This window comes from Diceros bicornis, chromosome 12, assembly GCF_020826845.1.
Source record: "Diceros bicornis minor isolate mBicDic1 chromosome 12, mDicBic1.mat.cur, whole genome shotgun sequence".
In the NCBI taxonomy this organism is placed as follows: Eukaryota; Metazoa; Chordata; class Mammalia; order Perissodactyla; family Rhinocerotidae; genus Diceros; species Diceros bicornis.
Genome location: NC_080751.1, coordinates 57730720 through 57751117, shown reverse-complemented (window position 1 = coordinate 57751117; position 20398 = coordinate 57730720). Strand labels below are relative to the sequence as shown.

At 36.5% G+C, this 20398-nt stretch overlaps 1 protein-coding gene across 10 annotated transcripts in view; it reads left to right on the top strand.

The window, feature by feature from the left end:
* The window catches only part of NCOA1 (nuclear receptor coactivator 1), a 234621-nt gene that overhangs the window by 185889 nt on the left and 28334 nt on the right, over positions 1-20398 (top strand). For all 10 annotated transcript variants that reach the window (XM_058551676.1, XM_058551677.1, XM_058551679.1 and 7 more), the window contains 3 exons: positions 11225-11342; positions 12636-12804; positions 14058-14372. In XM_058551676.1, the coding sequence (XP_058407659.1) occupies positions 11225-11342; positions 12636-12804; positions 14058-14372 (602 nt within the window). The remainder of the gene's footprint in view (positions 1-11224; positions 11343-12635; positions 12805-14057; positions 14373-20398) is intronic.

Below are 20398 nucleotides of genomic sequence, written 5' to 3'. Positions count from 1 at the left end.
CATTTATTAACAGTGTTACCTCAAGCAAATGAATTTTAGGACCCTCATTCTCTTTATCTGCAAAATAAAAATTAGATGAAATGATTTTGCAAGTCTCTTCTAATTGAAACTGAGAGGTTCCGGACTCTAGGATATCAGGCACAGTTGGGGAAACAATAAAGTGCAAGGCTGAAAGGCGATAAAATGAAAGTCTCCATATTGATTGGTTTGATCCTGGTCCCCTACCCCATCCAATGTGGGAGACTGGAGTTACTCAAGAGACACTAAATGGCCAGAAAGAAGAAGTCTGAATATGGGCATGAAAGGGGAGGTTCCTAACGTGCAAAGGTCATCCTGCCATCTAATCATCCAACAGAGAAGGCTACCAGAAGACACAAGCCTCACACTCAGCCCTCCCAGTCAGTATTTTAGAGCACTGAACAGACACAACCAAAGATCATCAGGACTTTGACGGAAGTCTGCAACTTGAAAGAGAACAAAAGAAATAGAAAAGGAGTATGCAATGGAACTATACAATGAGTGCATGAACTAAAAAAACTATTAAAAATTTTGAAAAGATATTTTATCCATGAGGAACATGGGATGAAAAAAAGGGACAAAGAACAAGAAAGAACTGTTGGAAATTAGATATCCAAAGTTTTAAAATTTCAAGAGAAATGTTAGAAGATATAGCTGAGAAAAGCTCCCAGAAAGAACAGACCAAAAGACAAATAGAAGGTAAGGAAGAAAAAGTTATGATCAACCTAGGAGAGCCGTTAATGATTGATAAGAATTCTGGAAACGAACAATGAAGAGGGGAAAAAAAATGGAAGAGAAGGTATTTTCAGACAACAAATATGAGAATTTTCTAGAACTGAAGGACATAATTCTCCAGATTAAAATGGCTCAACACACACACACACGCACACAAACAAACACAAAAGACCTGTACCAAAGCTTATCATCATGTAATTCTGGAACATCAGAGACAAAGATTCTAAAAGCTTTCAGAGAGAAGATGTGAACTGCACACAGTGAATCATAATTGCCAAAACTTGGAAGCTGTCAAGCCATGAAAAGACATGGAGAAAGCTTTAATGCATATTGCTGAGTGAAAGAAGCCAATCTGAAAAGGTTGTATACTTTATGATTCCAACTAAATGACATTCTGGAAGAGGCAGAACTATGGAGATGTTAAAAAGATCAGTGGTTGCCAGGGATTTGTTGTCAGTGGTTGCCAGAGGGAGGGATGAATAGGTGGAGCACGAGGGATTTTTAGAGCAGTGAAACTATTCTGTATGTTAGTGTAATGGTGGATACATGTCATTATACATTTGTCAAAACCCATAGAATGTACAACACAAAGAGTGAACCCTGATGTAAACCATGTGCTTTAGTTAATGAAAATGTATCAGTATTAGCTTATCAGTTCTAACAAATGTACCGCACTAATGCAAGATGTTAGTAATAGAGGAGACAGCCCAATCTGAAAAATGGGCAAGGGATTTTAAAAGACACTTCATAAAAGAGGATATGAAAGTAGCCAATAAGCACATGAAAAGATGTTCAGTAACATTAATCATCAAGGAAATGTAAATTAAAACTCTAATGCATGGGCTGGCCTCGTGGCTTAGTGGTTAAGTGTGCACGCTCTGCTACTGGTGGCCCGGGTTCAGATCCCGGGTGCACACCGACACACCGCTTCTCCGTCCATGCTGAGGCCACGTCCCACATACAGCAACTAGAAGGATGTGCAACTATGACATACAACTATCTACTGGGGCTTTGGGGAAAAAAAAAAGGAGGAGGATTGGCAATAGATGTTAGCTCAGAGCCGGTCTTCCTCAGCAAAAAGAGGAGGATTAACATGGATGTTAGCTCAGGGCTGATCTTCCTCACCAAAAAAAAAAAAAAAAAAAACCTCTAATGCATTACATAACAACACATCCATTGAAATACCCAAAATTTAAAAAACTGACAATACCAAATGATGGCCAAGATGTGGAGCAACTTGAACTTTTGCATTGCTGTTGGGAATGTAAAATGGCAAAACAAATTTGGAAAATTGGTCAGCAGTTTCTCATAATTTAAACATGCATTTACCATGTGACCCAACAATCCAACTCTTAGGTATTTAATGAAGAGAAATGGAAGCATGTGCCCATTAAAGACTTGACCACAAATAGTCATACAGCTTTGTTCATGATAACTCCAAACTGGAAACAATCTAAATGTCCATCAACAAGCAAATGGTATATTTATAAAATGAAATACTGCTCAGCCATGAAAAGGAAGGAACTACTGGTACATGGCATGAATTATTTTCAAAAATATGCTGAGTAAAAAAAGTCTATCATTGGTTGCCAGTAGTGGGGTGAGGTAGGGAAGACTGACAAACAGGGAGCTTGAAGGAACATTTAGATGTGATAGAAATATTCTGTTTTCTTCATTGAGGTGGAAGGTTATAGGTTTATACCTTTGTCAAAATTTATTAAACTATACACTTGAAATTGATGCATATTAATGTATGTAAATTATACATCAATAAAATTTACTTTAGAAATATTTGGGATTAGAGTGATTTCTAACCTATAATTAGGTATCTGAATTTCCAGTAGTTGTGAAGGTGGAATGAAGATATTTTCAGATATAAAAACTCAAATATTTGCAAGGTATATTCACCTTTTCTAGTGAAGCTCCTAGAGGATGTACTTTAGCAAATAGGGAGAAACCAAAAAAGAGAAAGATACAAGGTCCAGGGGAAACAGAGGATATGAAAGGAAGTCCTGGAATGGTAGCTGATCAATAAGATTAGGGAACAAGCCATGCAGATTTTAACAGGTGCCTGAGTCCTCTGGAAAGGAGGCCTGCCAGGGAGAAATGAAGTTGATCTTTTGGAGTTTACAGAAAATATTACTGATAGGTTTATATCAAAATGTTGAAGCATCTGAAAAATTCCCCTAGAAAAGCTGGCAAATGAAATAAATAAGACAATTGTTAACTCGAAAAAAAGGAAAGAAAGTATGGTACAAGAAAGAAGGTTTGAACATAGTGCACAATATGACTTAGCAGTGAATAATATTTGTGTAGTCATAAGAATCTAAATATTAACTTTGTTTTTATAAAAAACTGTGATCTCTGTTAGGGAATTGGGACACAGGAGGTAGTAAGAGAGGTTGGGATGGGAGAACTAGGACCTCATTTATCATGATGGGAAGTCTGTAATCTAAAACTGAGACATCAAGAAGTAGCAGCAAGTGCATATTTAGAAATAAATAGGCAAATCACAGAGAAAACAGCTATGCAAGTTGAAAACGCTTGCCTCTGTTGAAAGGGGAGTAACCAAAGGATCGAAAGGGATAAGGCAGGAAACTGCTTTTATTCATAATGGACCTTTGGGTTCTGACTTTTAAAATTATATGTTTTAATTTGATAATAATTAAAGTTAATAAACATAGAAAGTGTCTTCAAGCTCTAGAAGTCTGTGAACGTGGAGTGTTTTTCCTATCTGTCTTGAGACAAATAGCTCTTTTTTCTCTCTGAGATTTCCTCCCCTGAATGCAGCTCCGTATGTAAAGTTTGTAAATAGGCCAGAATCTGTTAAACCTTGTGCGAAGGCCGAAAGCATAGATAGGGGAAGATATTGAGGTAAATGAGGAGGAGGATGATAGGTGCAGACAGCCAGTCTACAATATTTCCATATAGACAGGAAAGAAAAAAGACTTCAAGAGGCCTAAGGCTAAGGAAACAAGTTGGGCAGGAGAAAGGAAAGAGAATAAAGGATTGGAGAAGGAAAAAGAAAGAAAAGAAGAAGATGGGACAAAAATATGATAGCGCATATAAAGAACAGTCTCTAATTCTCTGCCTCCTCTAACCTCTATGCTGTCCACCACTACATTTCACTAGAACCAGAGTCCGTTATCGAATGGCTGATTCCAAATCTTAACCTTGTGCCCAACCAGGAAAATCAAGCATCTTTCCTTACTTTAGTCTTCAATTTTAAGCTGACCTGTGTCAAGTGCAAAAGTGTTGCATAGGACACTTTAATTATCATCATATTTCACCACCTGAGATATACCAGTTAGAACTTCTGGATCTGTTTGCTGTGGCACTTATCTTTTCTGTCATACTTTTCTTTTCCTTGCCTTTTTGCACTATATTCTGAGAGAATCTCTGGCCCAGATTTTCTACATCAAAACTGAATTTTTAACCATATCCTTTCTGCTCTTCAGTCCATCTATTGAGTTCTTTTAATTGTAGCTATCATGTTTTTAATTTCTAGAAATAATTTTTCTTTTTCATAGAATTGTATTACTTTTTATGAATATGATAGACTTTTTAATCTGTGTGATGATAAATTTATTATACTTACTTTAAGGCTCATCCATTTTCTGTAATAATCCTTTTTTCTTCCAAGTTACTTTCTTTGTTAAATTTGCTCTCTCTCTTTCCTGCTGTTGACTTTTCTTGAATGTTTGGTGAATTTGGTCTGTCTGTCCATATATAGTGAAAAAGACCTAGAGTGAAAAACCTTGGTAGCTAGAATGTTTCTTTAGCTAAGGTGAGAAGCCCTTTTGCTCTGGCAGTGAATGTAGGTTCTGATTATAGAAGCTGTGTTTCTCAGTTGTTGTGAGGGAGTCAGAGTTGGTGATGGGGAAATCCCTCATGGCAGCCCTAGCACCCACTGTGGGAGATTCCCTGGGCAGAACTCCCACGTTGAGTCCTGTACTCACCACTTTAATCCCGTGGGCAGATGCCAGAGTCAGCTGCACTCAGAGCAGGGCCTGGTGGCAGCTGTTCACTTGTCCTTTAACTATCCCAGCAATCGCCCGTGGCCTGTTCCTTTACCTGCTTGAATGACCACTGAGCTTGGAGTTGTTCTGATGTTCTTCTGGGAAAACCTCCCATTTTTGGAAAATCTTCTTTGTCCTGTTGTAAGTTTTTTAGTTTAGTTGAAGTTTCACCATCAGTTTGTTTCCATCTGTTTTATCTTTCAGAAATTCTTCATGTTCTAGTTAGCTGCCATGATACTTCTTTTGCCTTTCCTTCAGCTGTCGATTTATTTTTCCATTTTTATTTCTTTTGTTATTTCAGTGATCACTTTGGAGGGAGAATAAAATATAGGTGATAAATCTATATTTAGCACATTGAACCAGAAAATTTCCTTAGGTCTGTTTACGTATGAGAAGACTACGGTCCAGAGAATGGAAAGAAAAAAACCACACAGACAAAACCTTACCCAAAGTTATCCAGTTAGTATATGCAGAACTAGGATTTAAATCTTAGTCTGCCTGGTTTCAAAACATGTTGTTTACATGCACACACACCCTCGTGCAGTGTGACCAAGTCATTTAAATAATTTTGTTAGAAATATAGTACAAGAGCACATCAAGAGACAATTTAGGAGGGTATTTTTGAGCAAAATATGTGCAGTGTGCCTCTTTGGCAGTACCTTGGAAACCTCTGCTGTGTCCTTTTGTTTTTATTTATTTATTTTTTTTGTGAGGAAGATCAGCCCTGAGCTAACATCCGTGCTAATCCTCCTCTTTTTGCTGAGGAAGACCGGCTCTGAGCTAACATCTATTGCCAATCCTCCCCCTTTTGTTTTCTCCCCCAAAGCCCCAGTAGATAGTTGTATGTCATAGTTGCACATCCTTCTAGTTGCTGTATGTGGGACGCGGCCTTAGCATGGCCAGAGAAGCGGTGCGTCGGTGCGCCCCCGGGATCCAAACCCCGGGCCGCCAGTAGCAGAGCACGCGCACTTAACCGCTAAGCCACGGGGTTGGCCCCCTGTGTCCTTTTGACTATCTTCAAATCCTTATCCTTTGAAGGTAGATTTGACTTCTGAAATTTTCTGAAGTTATTTGGAGCCAAATTTGTTGATCCAAAAAGAATAATACTTTTTTAAAAATCAAAACCAAAATTAGATGTGACTATGAGAAGATGTATTTTCTTGAAGGACTTGTATATTGGTTAAGACAGTTCTAGAGGAATTCCAAAAATATCTGAACATTGAGAACATCATTGGAGTAAGTGAATGACATCCTGAGGTGGTTGTTTTTATGTTCTGTGAACATCAACATTCTGAGATGGTTATTTTTTTAAATCTTACTACTTTGTAGTACATTAAAAATATTGCATAATTCTAAAAGTAATGAGTTTCATGTAAAACATTGTCAGTACTTAAAAAAAAGTCCATTTTAATTTCTCTGTTTTTGAGGTTGCATTTAGTGTGTTGTGCCTGTTGGTAGGCATCTTTTGCTATTACAAAGCTGTAGTGAATAATCTTATGTACAGATAATTTACCACATATGAGAGTATATCTGAAATGTAAGTTCTGAATAGAATTGCTGGGTCAAAAGGTAGATAGATTGTGCCAAATGGCCCTTCTTAGATATTATACCAGTTTACAGACTAACTGATAATATTCCCCTTTCTGCACATCATTTCCAATACGTTGAATTATGCACCTTCTCATCTTTGCCACTTGGATGATTTCATTTTTTCAAGTATCTCGATGTAGTTTAATCTGTATTTCTTTTATTGTGAATTAGGTTGATCATTTTTCAGTGATTTTATGTGACCCGTTGATATTCTCTGACCATTTATCTATTGGGTTATTCAGTTTTTATGTTATTGATTTATGGGAGTTTTTTTATATATTAGAGAAACTGGTTGTTTGTCTACATCATATTTAGAAAAATAAAACACTGAAACTGCTGTGCATAGTTACAGCCAAATGTAACACAAAACTGAACCAGAAACCTCTTTACCAACAGCTGAAGAAAATTAACTGTGAACATCAGAATCGCTAGATACTGAATCAACTGTTAGAGGAGTAGAATGTACAAAAGCCACTCTCATGGTTAGGCAATGCTTTCTACTTTGCATGCGGTAATTTTTAAAATTTTTAATAATATATATATTTTTTGTTGGGATCAGTGTGGCTAATGGGGATATAAAGTATTTTTTTAACCAGATTTTTTTTTTTTTTTTTTTTGTGAGGAGATCAGCCCTGAGCTAACATCCGCCAATCCTCCTCTTTTTTTTTCTTTTTTTTTTTTTTGCTGAGGAAGATGGCCCTGGGCTAACATCGGTGCCCATCTTCCTCCACTTTTATATGGGACGCCGCCACAGCATGGCTTACCAAGCAGTGCGTCGGTGCGCGCCCGGGATCCGAACCAGCGAACCCCGGGCCGCCGCAGCGGAGCGCGCGCACTTAACCGCTTGCGCCACCGGGCCGGCCCCCTTAACCAGATTTTAAATGGAGAAAAGATGATGTTGGGCCCTTTGCAAAGATGATAAAAAACATTAATAGCTTGATCAGGGATCTCCAAGGGCTTATTTTCTCCCCCTACTTGAGCTGCCTCTCTCCAACACAGGGACTGATAGGTGCATTGATGCTTCCCTTTAAAAATTACTGTGCCTGTCTTGTGTTACATATATGCATACTTACTCACATTTGTGATAGGAACACAAGCATGACAAAAAATAGGAGGTTTATTTCCTGAACAAAGAGAGATAACTTGTATATTTCTTACAACATTCCAGCAACTCCTCGAATTTTTTATATAAGTCTGTTTCTAAAGGAAGTCCTAAAAGGTTGAAGTGACTCTTAGAATAAAAACCAATTTCTTTTAAGCATACAGGCTATGCAAACAAAACTTTTTTTTTTTTTTGTGAGGAGGACTAGCCCTGAGCTAACATCTGATGCCAATCCTCTCCTTTTTTCTTGAGGAAGATTGGCCCTGAGCTAACATCTGTGCCCAATTTCCTCTACTTTATATGGGATGCCGCCACAGCATGGCTTCACAAGCAGTGTGTTGGTGCGTGCCTGCGATCCGAACCTGCGAACCCTGGGCCACGAAGTGGAGCATGTGCACTTAACCGCTTGCGCCACCGGGCCAGCCCCCAAACAAAACTTTTAATTGAATCAAAGTTTGATTTGTTTGTTTATTTGTTTTTTCTAGTCACCAAAGTTAGCACATGAATCTTATTTTATTTTGAAAATATTTTATCCAACTTATTTTCTTAACATTTTTTCCCATCAAGACTAGTAAAATGAGATACTATGTCCTGTTATTGAGTCAAATAAACTATCTTACAATACTCAGTATTGATGGTAGACAGCCATGTAAATTTTCTTTGACTCTTAAATACAATTTGTCTCAGTTAGATTTATGAAACAGAACAGGATTGAGGAATTAATGTATGGAGCAGAGCAATGGGACAGCTTTAGATAATCTACTTTGAATAACTTCCTGATTTAGATAATGACAGGAATTAAGTGATTACTTTCCCATCACCATTTATTATTGTTGTTGTTTGGTGGTTTTTGTTTGCTTCATTTTTCAGAATCCTGCAGAATTTGATTTCTCTATCATTTGTCATGATATGACAAGTTTAATTGAAAGCTATAATTATTTGCATTTAGAAGTAAATTTGTTCTGGTTTTTTTTGTTTTGTTTTTTAGCTTCCATATATAAGTGAAATCATATGGTATTTATCTTTGACTTATTTCACTTAGCTTAATACCCTCTAGGTCCATCCATGTTGTCGAAAATGACAAGATTTCACTCTTTTTATGGCTGAGTAATATTCCATTGTATATATATACAGTTACATACCACATAATGATATTTTGGTCAACGATGGACTATATATATGATGGTGGCCCCATAAGATTATAATGGTGTGTAGTAGGCTATACCATCTAGGATTGTGTAAGTACACTCTATGATGTTCAAACAATGACGAAATCACCTAGCGCTGCATTTCTCAGAACATATCCCTGTTGTTAAGCACCGCATGACTGTACCACATTTTCTTTATCCATTCATCTGTCAACACTTAGGTTGCTTCCATATCTTGATTATTGTAAATAATGCTGCAGTGAAGGTAGGGGTGCATATATTTCTTCGAATTAGTATTTTTGTTTTCTTTGGATAAATACCCAGGAGGGAAATTGCTGGATCATATGGTAGTTCAATTTTTAATTTTTTTGAGGAACCTCCATACTCTTTTCCACTCTTTTCCAATGTACATTGGCTGCACCAATGTACATTCCCATCAGTGGTGTATGAGAGTTCTCTTTCTCCACATCCTTGCTGACACTTGTTATTTTTTGTCTTTTTGATAACAGCCATTCTGACAGGTGTGAGGTGATATCTCATTGTGATTTTGATTTGCACTTCTCTGATGATTAATGATTTTGAGCATTTTTCATATGCCTGTTGGCCATCTATATGTTATTTTTGGAAAAATGTCTATTTAAGTTCTCTGCCCATTTTTTAATCAGGTTGGTCTTTTTTTTTTTTTTGGATATTAAATTATGTAAGTTCTTTATATATTTTGGATATTAACCCCTTATCAGATGTAAATAAAGCAGAAATAGATTCATAGATACAGGAAACAAACTGGTGGTTACCAGAGAGGGGAGGAGTTGAGAGGTGGATGAAATATGAGGGAATACAGTTAAGCCCATAACAACGATTAATTAATATCTGTTCATTTTAGAAATTTCCAATAACCATTAACAACCTTAAAAGAAAATAAAAGTAATTCTTTTTTTTGTTGGTTTTTTTTTGTTATAATTTTATTTATTTATTTTTCCCCCAAAGCCCCAGTAGATAGTTGTATGTCATAGTTGCATATCCTTCTAGTTGTTGTATGTGGGATGCAGCCTCAGCATGGCCAGACAAGCGGTGCGTCGGTGCGCGCCCGGGATCCGAACCTGGGCCGCCAGCAGCAGAGCACGCGCACTTAACCACTAAGCCGTGGGGCCGGCCCAATAAAAGTAATTCTTAAGCTCAAAACCTAAAATCTACCAAGGATGTATAACCTATCATAATTTTTTTCTATTAATATATATGAAATAGTTTATAAAAAGAGTCATCCTGAACATAATGTCTCAGATTATGCTTTTTTTCTTTTTCATTTAATAGCACCTTATAAATATCTATACCATCATTCATTCATTCATAACTAATTCATTTAGTCCCTAAATTTCTGGAATTTAGGCTATTTGCAATTTTTTTCTTAGTATAAATAGTACAGAAATAATCAAAGCTTTAAAAAAAAAATTCCCACACAAAAACTTTCTAAAGTGCATATGTTAGGGGCCGGCCCGGTGGCGCAGCAGTTAAGTGCGCGCGCTCTGCTTCTTTGGCCCGAGGGTTCGCTGGTTCGGATCCCGGGCGCGCACCAACGCACCGCTCATCAAGCCATGCTGTGGCGGCATCCCATATAAAGTAGAGGAAGATGGGCACGGTTGTTAGCCCAGGGGCCGATCTTCCTCGGCAAAAAGAGGAGGATTGGCATCAGATGTTAGCTCAGGGCTAGTCTTCCTCACACACACACACAAAAATAAATAAAATGCATGTGTTATTTTCTTCCATTTCAAAACATAATTCAACCTCTTTTTCCATTTGTCATTATTATAAGCATTAATTATTTTACTGTTATCATACAGCTGTATTCTCAGTTAACAGCTGTAGAGCTTTGTCCATTCACCAAATGGCCCTGGACTGCTATACCCTTTAGTTTTTGTTCCTGCCTTTTATAGAACATATTTTATCTTTTGTTTGCAGCTCTCATTTCATGATAATAACACCGTCCCTACTTATAGCATATTCTAAAGTGCCGTAGACTGAAAAAGCAGTTAACCAAAATTGTTATAGTTATCTTTAAAATAAATAATTTCTGACAAAGTCCTGAGTGATTCTCCTATGGTAACATCAACTTACGTGCAAACTTTTTTTGTTGTTGTTGAGGAAACATCTGCTGAGCTAACATCTGTTGCCAATCCTCCTCTTTTTGCTGAGGAAGATTGGCCCTGGGCTGACATCTGTGCCCATCCTCCTCTACTTTATATGTGGAACGCCTGCCACAGCATGGCTTGATGAGCAGTGCAGAGGTCTGCACTCAGGATCCGAACCCACAAACCCCAGGCCGCTGAAGCGGAGCACATGGACTTAATCACTACACCACCAGGCCAGCCCCTGTGCAAACTTTTTAACATCAGATTTTCTTTGATTCAAAGACCTTTTCTCACTTTCTCATTTACTTGTAATTATGTGGCCACATTCTAGATAGTTTAAGTTTCTGAATAAATGACCTTTGTATTATTGAGGTAATATTTTATAGGGGAAATCTTACTCTACTTTATGATATATTACTTCTGAAAAATACTGTCACTTTATATTCCATTGTGATACTGATTTCTTACCTTTTCCTCTTTAATCAGGATTACCTGAGTTGGAATTGGAAGCAATTGATAACCAGTTTGGACAACCAGGAACAGGTGATCAGATTCCATGGACAAATAATACAGTGACAGCTGTAAATCAAAATAAAGCAGAAGAGTGAGTAATACATTTTGTTTTTTATAAAATATCAGATACCAGCTTCTGCAACAAAGAACTACTTTTCCCAAATTGGATTCTAGTCTACTTTGGTATTTTGTGAGATATTAAATAGAAGTGAATGTTTAATGAAAAAAAAAGGGATGGGGGAGCGCACTAAGTTAAACAGATTTATTTACTGCATGACTACAAGGCTAATGCACGTTATAATTACTAAGAGATTGATATAGTGTGCAGCTGTTGTTTTATTTTTCATCTCTTACTTTGCTTTGATTGATTACCATAAAATTTCTGGGACCTGTGAATGAATTGGCCTCAGTACAGCAATCATGTTGCTCTTCATCTTTTAGTTATATAATTATTTTGTCCAGCTTTTTTCTTTGTTTGGAGCAAGAGGGTATAAGAAGGGAAAGTACTCTCTATATCTACTCAGTGTCCCATCTTGAATTTAATTTCTTTGTCCACATAGGTAGCTCCATTCCAAAACATAGAGTACATCTCATACATAGCAACTAAAGGATAACTAGATAGTATTGAGTGTGGTTTAGAGCCTTAACTATGAACTGTATTCCCCTTTCCCTTCCCAAAAGAAGAATCCTTATAATTATATCAGTATTGTTAGTATTACTGTTATTTTCTGTATATTTCTAAGTTTTATTCATCAGTTGATATCAGTTTGGATTAGACTACATATTTCCTACATGTAATTAACAATTTGTTTTGTTCCTTAATACTGAGCATGTTTCATTTTTCTAGTTTGATTTCTTTTGTAAATGGTAATCATATCATGTTATCGATATAATATAATCATCTTTGAAAGTTATGTAATATAATATGTACTATTTTGATTATGGTTCAATTATCAATAATTAACGTCATTCATAGAATAAATAAGTAGAATAAATCTTAACATAGGCTAAATGACTTTTTCTCTGAGTTTTTGGTTGATTTTTACTTTTGTTAAAAATTCTTTTCCCTTTATTAACTATGTTTGGTTAATTTTTCAGGCTATTTCTGTAAGTTATATGAAGAATATGGAAACAAAGTTCAGTCATTGACAAAATAATGAGAAATATATTCAAGCTACATACCGAACGTTCATAAATTTCTGCACATTAAGTATAGAACATTTCATTGCATAAGAATTGGTTGAAAAAGCATCCAACAGAGAATTTTCTAGAACTAGATTTGCATATGTGTGTGTGTGTGTGTGTGTGTATATATTTGTGTTCTTAAGATTGAATACTTATTTGCTATATCAGTCTTAAACTTTCTTATATTTTGATTCTGCAGCCAGTGTATTAGTTCACAATTAGATGAGCTTCTCTGTCCACCAACAACAGTAGAAGGAAGAAATGATGAGAAGGCTCTTCTGGAACAGCTGGTATCCTTCCTCAGTGGCAAAGATGAAACTGAGCTAGCTGAACTAGACAGAGCTCTGGGAATTGACAAACTTGTTCAGGTATGTATTAAAGTTGCCATTATATAAATGATGCAGCCCTGAGGAACTAGAAAATGTTTTTTTTTTTTTTTAAAGGTTCAGTGTATGGTTGTGTATCTCTATGTGAGCCGCTGCCACCAACTGACAACTGACAAACGGGTGGTGTGTTTCTACGACCAGGAAACAAACCTGGGCCGTGGCTGTGAGAGCACCAAATTTTAACCACTAGACCACCAGAGCTGGCACAGAAAATGATTTTTAAGCAAGATTTTTCAATATTGTTCTCCCTGTGTTTTAGCTGTTTTATAATTTACCCTTGTAAAAGTTATCAAAATATATGATAAATAATGGGTGTTTTAAAGAAAATCATATTAATTAGAATTAGAAATAATTAGAATTAGAAAGTCTTAGCCTTTCAGTATGTAACAGAATCTTTGAAGCTCCCTCTAGAATAGAATCCAGATTTCTATCATCACTTTTTATTTTAGGACTTAATTTATCATTCATCTATGCTAGACTTCAACCTATATATTCCATGACATTCCAACTTCCGAGGTTGTAGTTTTCATACTGTGGGGTTAAAAATTCAATTTAGTGCATCATGACCAGCATTTTTTTAGTGGAGTAGAATAGTGTAGAATACAAAGTATCAGAATGCATAGCCCACAAAAAGGAAAAGTTATGTTTTATGAAACTTTCCTTTCAGTTACACACGCACACTCACGCACACAAGGGGTCACAATTTAAATTATAGTTCTTACAGTGAGTAATAGTCAAAAAGTTTGAAAGCCTTAACTCTATGGCATTCTATTAGGTCAGCTATGGATTTTTTTTTTTGAATAAGGTAAAAGCGTGAATTCTGTATTTGAGATAGAAGAAATCCTAATTAATCCCTCCTTTAGGAATCGACTTCTCTTGGTAACCTATTAAATGTACGGTTTGTTTTTTCTTAGGCTTTGCAATGAGATTCTTTTCAGTTTTTTTAGCTTTATTTCAGGGCTTTATTTTATTTAAGGCCTTTATTTTAACCATGTTTTCATCTCTTCAGAGAGATTTTAAACATCTCGGTTAATCTATTACTCCATTTCAAAAGTAACTTTCGTAAATGATTCCTTTAGGTAGCAAACTGCTGGAGCGCTTCATGAATTGAGCATGAATATATCATGATGAAACTTTGTAGAGATAACATGCTCTCAGATCCAAAATTAAACAGAGAAGCACATCATTTATTGGCAGAAATTTATTTGTAAAATGTTCCACTTATTTTCCAACAGGGAGGTGGGTTAGATGTATTATCAGAGAGATTTCCACCACAACAAGCAACACCACCTTTGATGATGGAAGAAAGACCCAACCTTTACTCCCAGCCTTATTCTTCTCCTTCACCTACTGCCAATCTCTCTAGCCCTTTCCAAGGCATAGTCAGGCAAAAACCTTCTTTGGGAACTATGCCTGTTCCAGTAACACCTCCCCGAGGTGCTTTTTCACCTGGTATGGGCATGCAGCCCAGGCAGACTCTAAACAGACCTCCAGCTGCACCCAACCAACTTCGACTTCAACTTCAACAGCGATTACAGGGACAACAGCAGGTGAGTACTCTTGTTTAGCAGGTGATACTTTTTAAAGGTATGTGCTAACTCTCTTTATAATAAGACAGCCCAATTGCTACAATAAAGGTCAAGTCCACTTCCAGAACCTTTATGAAAGGCTCGGAAAACCATCCTTGGTCTGCTAGGAGAAGAATAAGGGACACTTTCATTCAATTAAAGACTGCTGACTCATAACAAAGTACTTTGAGACCTAAAATTTAAAAGCAATTTAGTTTTGTTATTTGAGATAACAAATATTTAGGATGAACATCATACAATTATTAAGTTAATAAAGAGGAGCATAGCTTAATTTATAAAGTAGAGCATCGAGAGATACTGTTTATGAATGTTGGACTAGAAAATGATTTATTTATGTTATTTGAAGTCGGAGTGATTGAAGCTTAGTGATGTTATTATATTAGGAGAATGTAGGAAGGGATAGTTTGGGGTCCTGGGAGGTGTGGGTGAGTTAAATCTTCTCTCTCATAACAGGTAATGAGTAGCTATAGGGGCATAAATATTTAAGATTGTATGAACAGCAAATATAGAGATAATCATCAAGAACCAAAAAAGCAAATGGCTAAAAGTATTCTCTCTGGGAAGTGGGATTGGGGCTGTAGATTGTTACTTCTTGTTATTAGTCTTTTTGTATTTTTTTAACCATATGTGTATATTGCTTTGGATTAAAAAAAAAAGTATTTAAAGAAATTCCATGGAGCCTTACTAATTCAGGAAGGAAGAGAAAGAAGGCGCTAAATTATATTGGAGAGGCACTATGTTATACTGGTTGTAAGAGTTAGCTCTAGTTTCAAGTCCTCATTCTAACCTTAACTTAGGTAAGTTGACAATCAAATTATTTACCCTTTTAAGGCCTGTGATTCCTCATCTATAAAAAGAATCTAAATAATTCTATTACCTCATAGGTGATGTGTGGATTAAATGAGATAATACATGTAAAAGCTCTTAGCACAGTGCCTGGCATTTAGTAGCACTTAATAAGTACTGGCTATTATTATAAACTTCAATAGATAAAATAAATAATATAAAATGTTTTTCCATTCCACTTAAAAAGAGGAAGATGATGAAAGAGACAGAGAAAGGGGGAGATGAGATAGGAAAAAAAGATTTTTTTAATGGTAGAATAACAAAGAAATGAATAATTTTTAAAATGCTGGAGTAGAATAAAGGACTCAAAGAGGAATTAAGGGACAAGAGAGAAGAAAAGAGAAACAAAGAAAGGGAATAGTAATATGTTCCAAGTATTAGTTGAAGATAAACTACTTCTTGTTATAACTTGCCATTCATCATTAGATAGCAAAAGGATAAGAAATGCTTAATAGTTCCCCTGTATTTAGTTTTTCACAAAACATATTTAGGGGGACTATAGTAGGTACTGTGAGGAATACAAAGAATAAAAGATACAGGCAACTTTCAGAACTTAAGGTCAGCTTGGGGTATTCAAAACATATACCTGAAAAGTTCAATAACAGTGCGGTAAGTAATTAAGTGCTAAACTTAATTAATAAACTTAATAAACAGGCAGTAAGTAATTAAGTGCTAAACCAAAAAAAGTAGAGCAAAGTGTAGGTTTGCTGATTTCCTCATTTTACAGGATAGAGTTCAGTAAATACTGTCTAAAGTTCAAGGTCCAGTGAGCGAGGCCAGACCAACAATCTAGGTGAGACTGGTGAATGAGTGAAATGATATTTCACATATAGTTCAGAAAAAGATTGATTTTACTTTGATTTGCTCCTAAAGCAACTGATAAGCAGAGCAGCAGTGCAGAGGATATACATGAAGTAAGGATGCAAATAGGTGAACGTGGCTCTTTGTTTCTTCCTTTAAATATTATGGAGATATGTCCAAAGTTTGGTGGTCTTGGTATCCCAACAGAGTAAAATATCCACCAGGTTGGAGAAATACAAAACCTAGGGCACACTTTTTTTTAATTGAGCTAACATTGGTTTATAAGATTATAAAAATTTCAGATGTACATTATATTTCAACTTCTGTATAGACTGCGTTGTATTCACCATCAAAAGTTTAGTTGCCATTTGAGGACACACTATGTTTTAAGCCCTCAGACATGTCAGTACACAAAAACAACTTTACTTCCATATAGGGCAGTAACTCTGCTACCTAATGAGCCACATCATCCAGACCTACTCTTTGGATCCTGGACCATAAATTCTTCTGTTCCACAGTGGGGCACTCAGTCCATAGTGGCTCTTGCACTGCAGATGCTGAGAGGATTCCACGTGTGTCCACTTAAGGGCTCTCTGTGAGAAGGTCTGGCCAAGGCTTATCTCAGTCAATGCCTCAGTTAACGCTTTCAGCAACAAGGAAAGAAAAAAGATCAACTCAAAGTTGTAAAACAATAAAAAATATGTATTTTGACTCAAATATTGAGATGATACAAAATAGAGACAGGTCCAGGTGTGGTTACTTCAGAGGCTCAAGAATATTATCAAGGACCCAGGTTCTTTCTGTCTTTTTACTCTGTAATCCTTGGCAACTAGAAAAATAGCTGCCATGGTTACAAATATCACATACTAACAAAACTATCTAGCAGGGAAAAGAGAGACTGCATCTTTCCTATGCATCTCTTTTCAAAAGTCAGGAAACTTTTTTTAGAAGGTTCTTGTCCCTCCTTCCTCCCCTCCCCCCCAAAAAAAATAAAAAAGGGGAAAAAAAAGATTTCACATGTCTGGCTAGCCAGAACTGAGCCACATGTACACCCCTAACCAATTACTGGCAAGGATTGACTTAGAGTACTTACAGTTTACCCCTTGAGATGTGTGATTTGGGATAGTCAGCTGAACAAAATCTTCTTCTGTCATCAAAGAAGAAGAGAGTAAATGGCTGTGGTTTGGAAATTGAGGTTTAAATATATTATTTAAAGTTATATAGGGAAATTCACAGTTGAGATCAAATTGGTGAACTGAGGTGGAACACCTACCCTTTTTCTTGCCTTAAATTCCATTAGATGGTTGTATATTTTAAGTGAGTAAGTTCATATCAGTGCAGGAAAAAAAGAGAATACTATCAGTGCACTAAAAATTAAGTAGTTTTGAAATATAGAAAGCAAACATGAGAAAGAAACAAAATTATCATATGTAAATAATACTACTGCTTACATAGAAAATCCAAGAGAATCTACAAGGAACTTAGAACTTACAGAGAAGTTCAGCAGCGTTTCTAGATAAAAGAACAAGAAATAAAAATTAATGGCAATCTTTTTTACTAGCAAAAACCAATGAGAAAATATAGTTTCAAAGTATGTTCACAATTTATAAAACTTAGAAAATTATGAATCATAATTGAAAGTCAAAAAGAAGATCTAAAAAAAGATATTTGTGAATTGAAAGACTATTGTTCTGAAATTAATCTATAAATTCAGTGGAATTCCAATCAGAATCTCAACATGGAATCTGACACATAGACGCTAAATTTATTTTAGAAGCATAAATACAATCTTAAAGAAGAACGAGGATGAACTTGCCCTCCCAGATATCAAGATTTAAAGCCAAGCTTTAGAAATGAAAACCAAGCAATGTGGAACTGGCACAGGGATAGAGAGTTCTACCCACTGGAACATAATAGAGAACCCAGAGACACATCCAGGCGTGTATAGAGACCTAGTCAGTGACAGAGGTGGCAATCAGTGGGGAAAGGACGGCCTGTGTAATACAGGCTGGTACATTTCAATATCCCTGAGGAGAAAAAAATTAAATTAGATCCTTATACCATACAGAAAAATAAATTCTAGGTGTTTTAATGACCTAAATGTGAATATGAGAAGATCTCTATGGCCTCTTAACAAAGGGACATAAAGGAAAAGGTGGATGTTTGCATTAAAATTTAAAACTCCTAAGATAAAAAGACACCATAAAAGGGGGCCGGCCTGGTGGCACAGCGGTTAAGTGTGTGCAGTCCATTTCAGCGGTCCAGGGTTTGCAGGTTCAGATCCCAGGTGCGCACCAACGCGCTGCTTGTCAAGCCATGCTGTGGTGGCATCCCATATAAAGTAGAGGAAGATGGGCACGGATGTTAGCCCAGGGCCAGTCTTCCTCAGCAAAAAAAAAAAAGAGAGAGAGAGAGAAGGATTGGCATCGGATATTAGCTCAGGGCTGGTCTTCCTCACACACACAAAAAATATACCATAAACAAGGTTAGAAGATAAGCCACAGACTCGGGGAAGATATTTGCAACCCCATATAACTGACAAAGGTTTAGTATCCAGAATACATCAGATTCATAGCATGGTGTTCATAATACACTCACCTCAGTGGATTGACATCACCTGTTTACTTGTTGGTCATATCCTCTCCTTCCCCCTTCCCTCTTGCCTAACATAGGAGATGTAAGCATCTCATAGGCAGGAATTCAGCATAGTGTCTGATGATTTGAGAAGACAAAGAGACATACTCAGATCTATATCATAGCTTGTTTCTTTTTAATGGATTTTAAGATCAATTTAAAAACAGATATGATTTCTTGATCTTAAGTATATTGCATTGACTGGAGTATGGTACACAAAGAATAAAAAGATTCTAAATTTGATTATACAGTTATAAATAATCCCCAGTTAGGGGACAGGGGGAGGAAAAACACCCTGGAAAACTAGTATAGGTGCATTGGTTGAGACTTTTAAAGACCAGCAAAAATGAAGGAAGGAGCTGGTGATTAAGAAGAAACACAAAGTTATAATATAAGCCTTTAGATGTAGTGTTGCTTACATCTTAAATAAGCAAAGACTCAAAAAATATATCTGTAATACCAATAAAGAACTTCTAAAGTTCTATTTTGGGAAAAGGACAACATCAAAAATAGGTAGACCTACTGCTTGTAGAAAATGGTATAACATTGGCTGACAAAAGGTACAATTATTCTATTCCAGTTTTGTTTTCTTCTTCTCCAGCAAGGGCCATGGTCTTCGCACTATCAAGAAAAGAATAATATGAAGAGGGAGTAACAGTCGAGACAGATAAAGAAATATGGTATACTTAGCCATCTTGAAACGAGTCAAGTCCAGATATGTTATGTGTTAGGGTACTAAAGAAAGATATGGATCTGGTGTAAGAACCACTGTTTTATATATTATAGAGAATAGAAGTGACCAAAAAATAGAACTAAGATCAAAGGGCAGAAAATACAGGGAAGCAGATTTCACCTCCAGATTTCTGGCAATGCAAACTGCCTGATAAAAGCATAAGCTTCTTTAAAGAACTCCTTGATTTGGCAAGAATTTATGTGGTGGCTGAATCAGGGTTCTCAACCTCGGCACTGTTAACATTTTAGGGCTGGATAATTCTTGTTAGTGGGGTTCTTTCTGTGCATTGAAGGATGTTTATCAGCATCCCTGGCCTCTACACCCAGATGCTAGTAGCAACCCCTCCCCAAGTTGTGATAACCAAAAATGTCTTTGGACATTTCCAAATGTCCCTTGTGGGGCAGATTCACCCCTGGTTGTGAACCTGTGGTCTAGATAATCATCTTTTAGGTTTATTATAAAGAAACTTCTTGCTAAGGCATTAAAAAAAAAAAATCCATTCAGACAGACACAATGATAGCCAGCCTGGACTGTGCATGTGTGTGTGTGCATGTGTGTTTTATACATGTTGGCTGGGTTTGTACTCTTCCAGTGGCCACAAACCCCGCATTTCCTTTTGTAGTACAAGCCTTTTGACCTGGCCTTTATATGCTTTTAAATTTGTGTCTGCAGCTCTGAGGACTACCAACCTTTCTCCTCCCACTCCCTAACCCCACAAAAGTTAAGATTTCTGAGGAGATAAAGGATGTGGTGATCCTTTTGGAAAGACTTCCTTGGAAGAAGTAGAACTTGACCTGTTTCCTGGAAAATGGGTACCATTTTAGTAAGCAGAGGGAAGGAGGCAGGTCAGAGTGAGACAGTTGTACATAGCATTAGTCAGGTGGTACACACAGATAGTCAAAGGGAGGGAAAAATGAAATGAGTTATTTCAAGGACAGAAATAGAGCAATTATTCTGCAACAGAAAGTGCTTG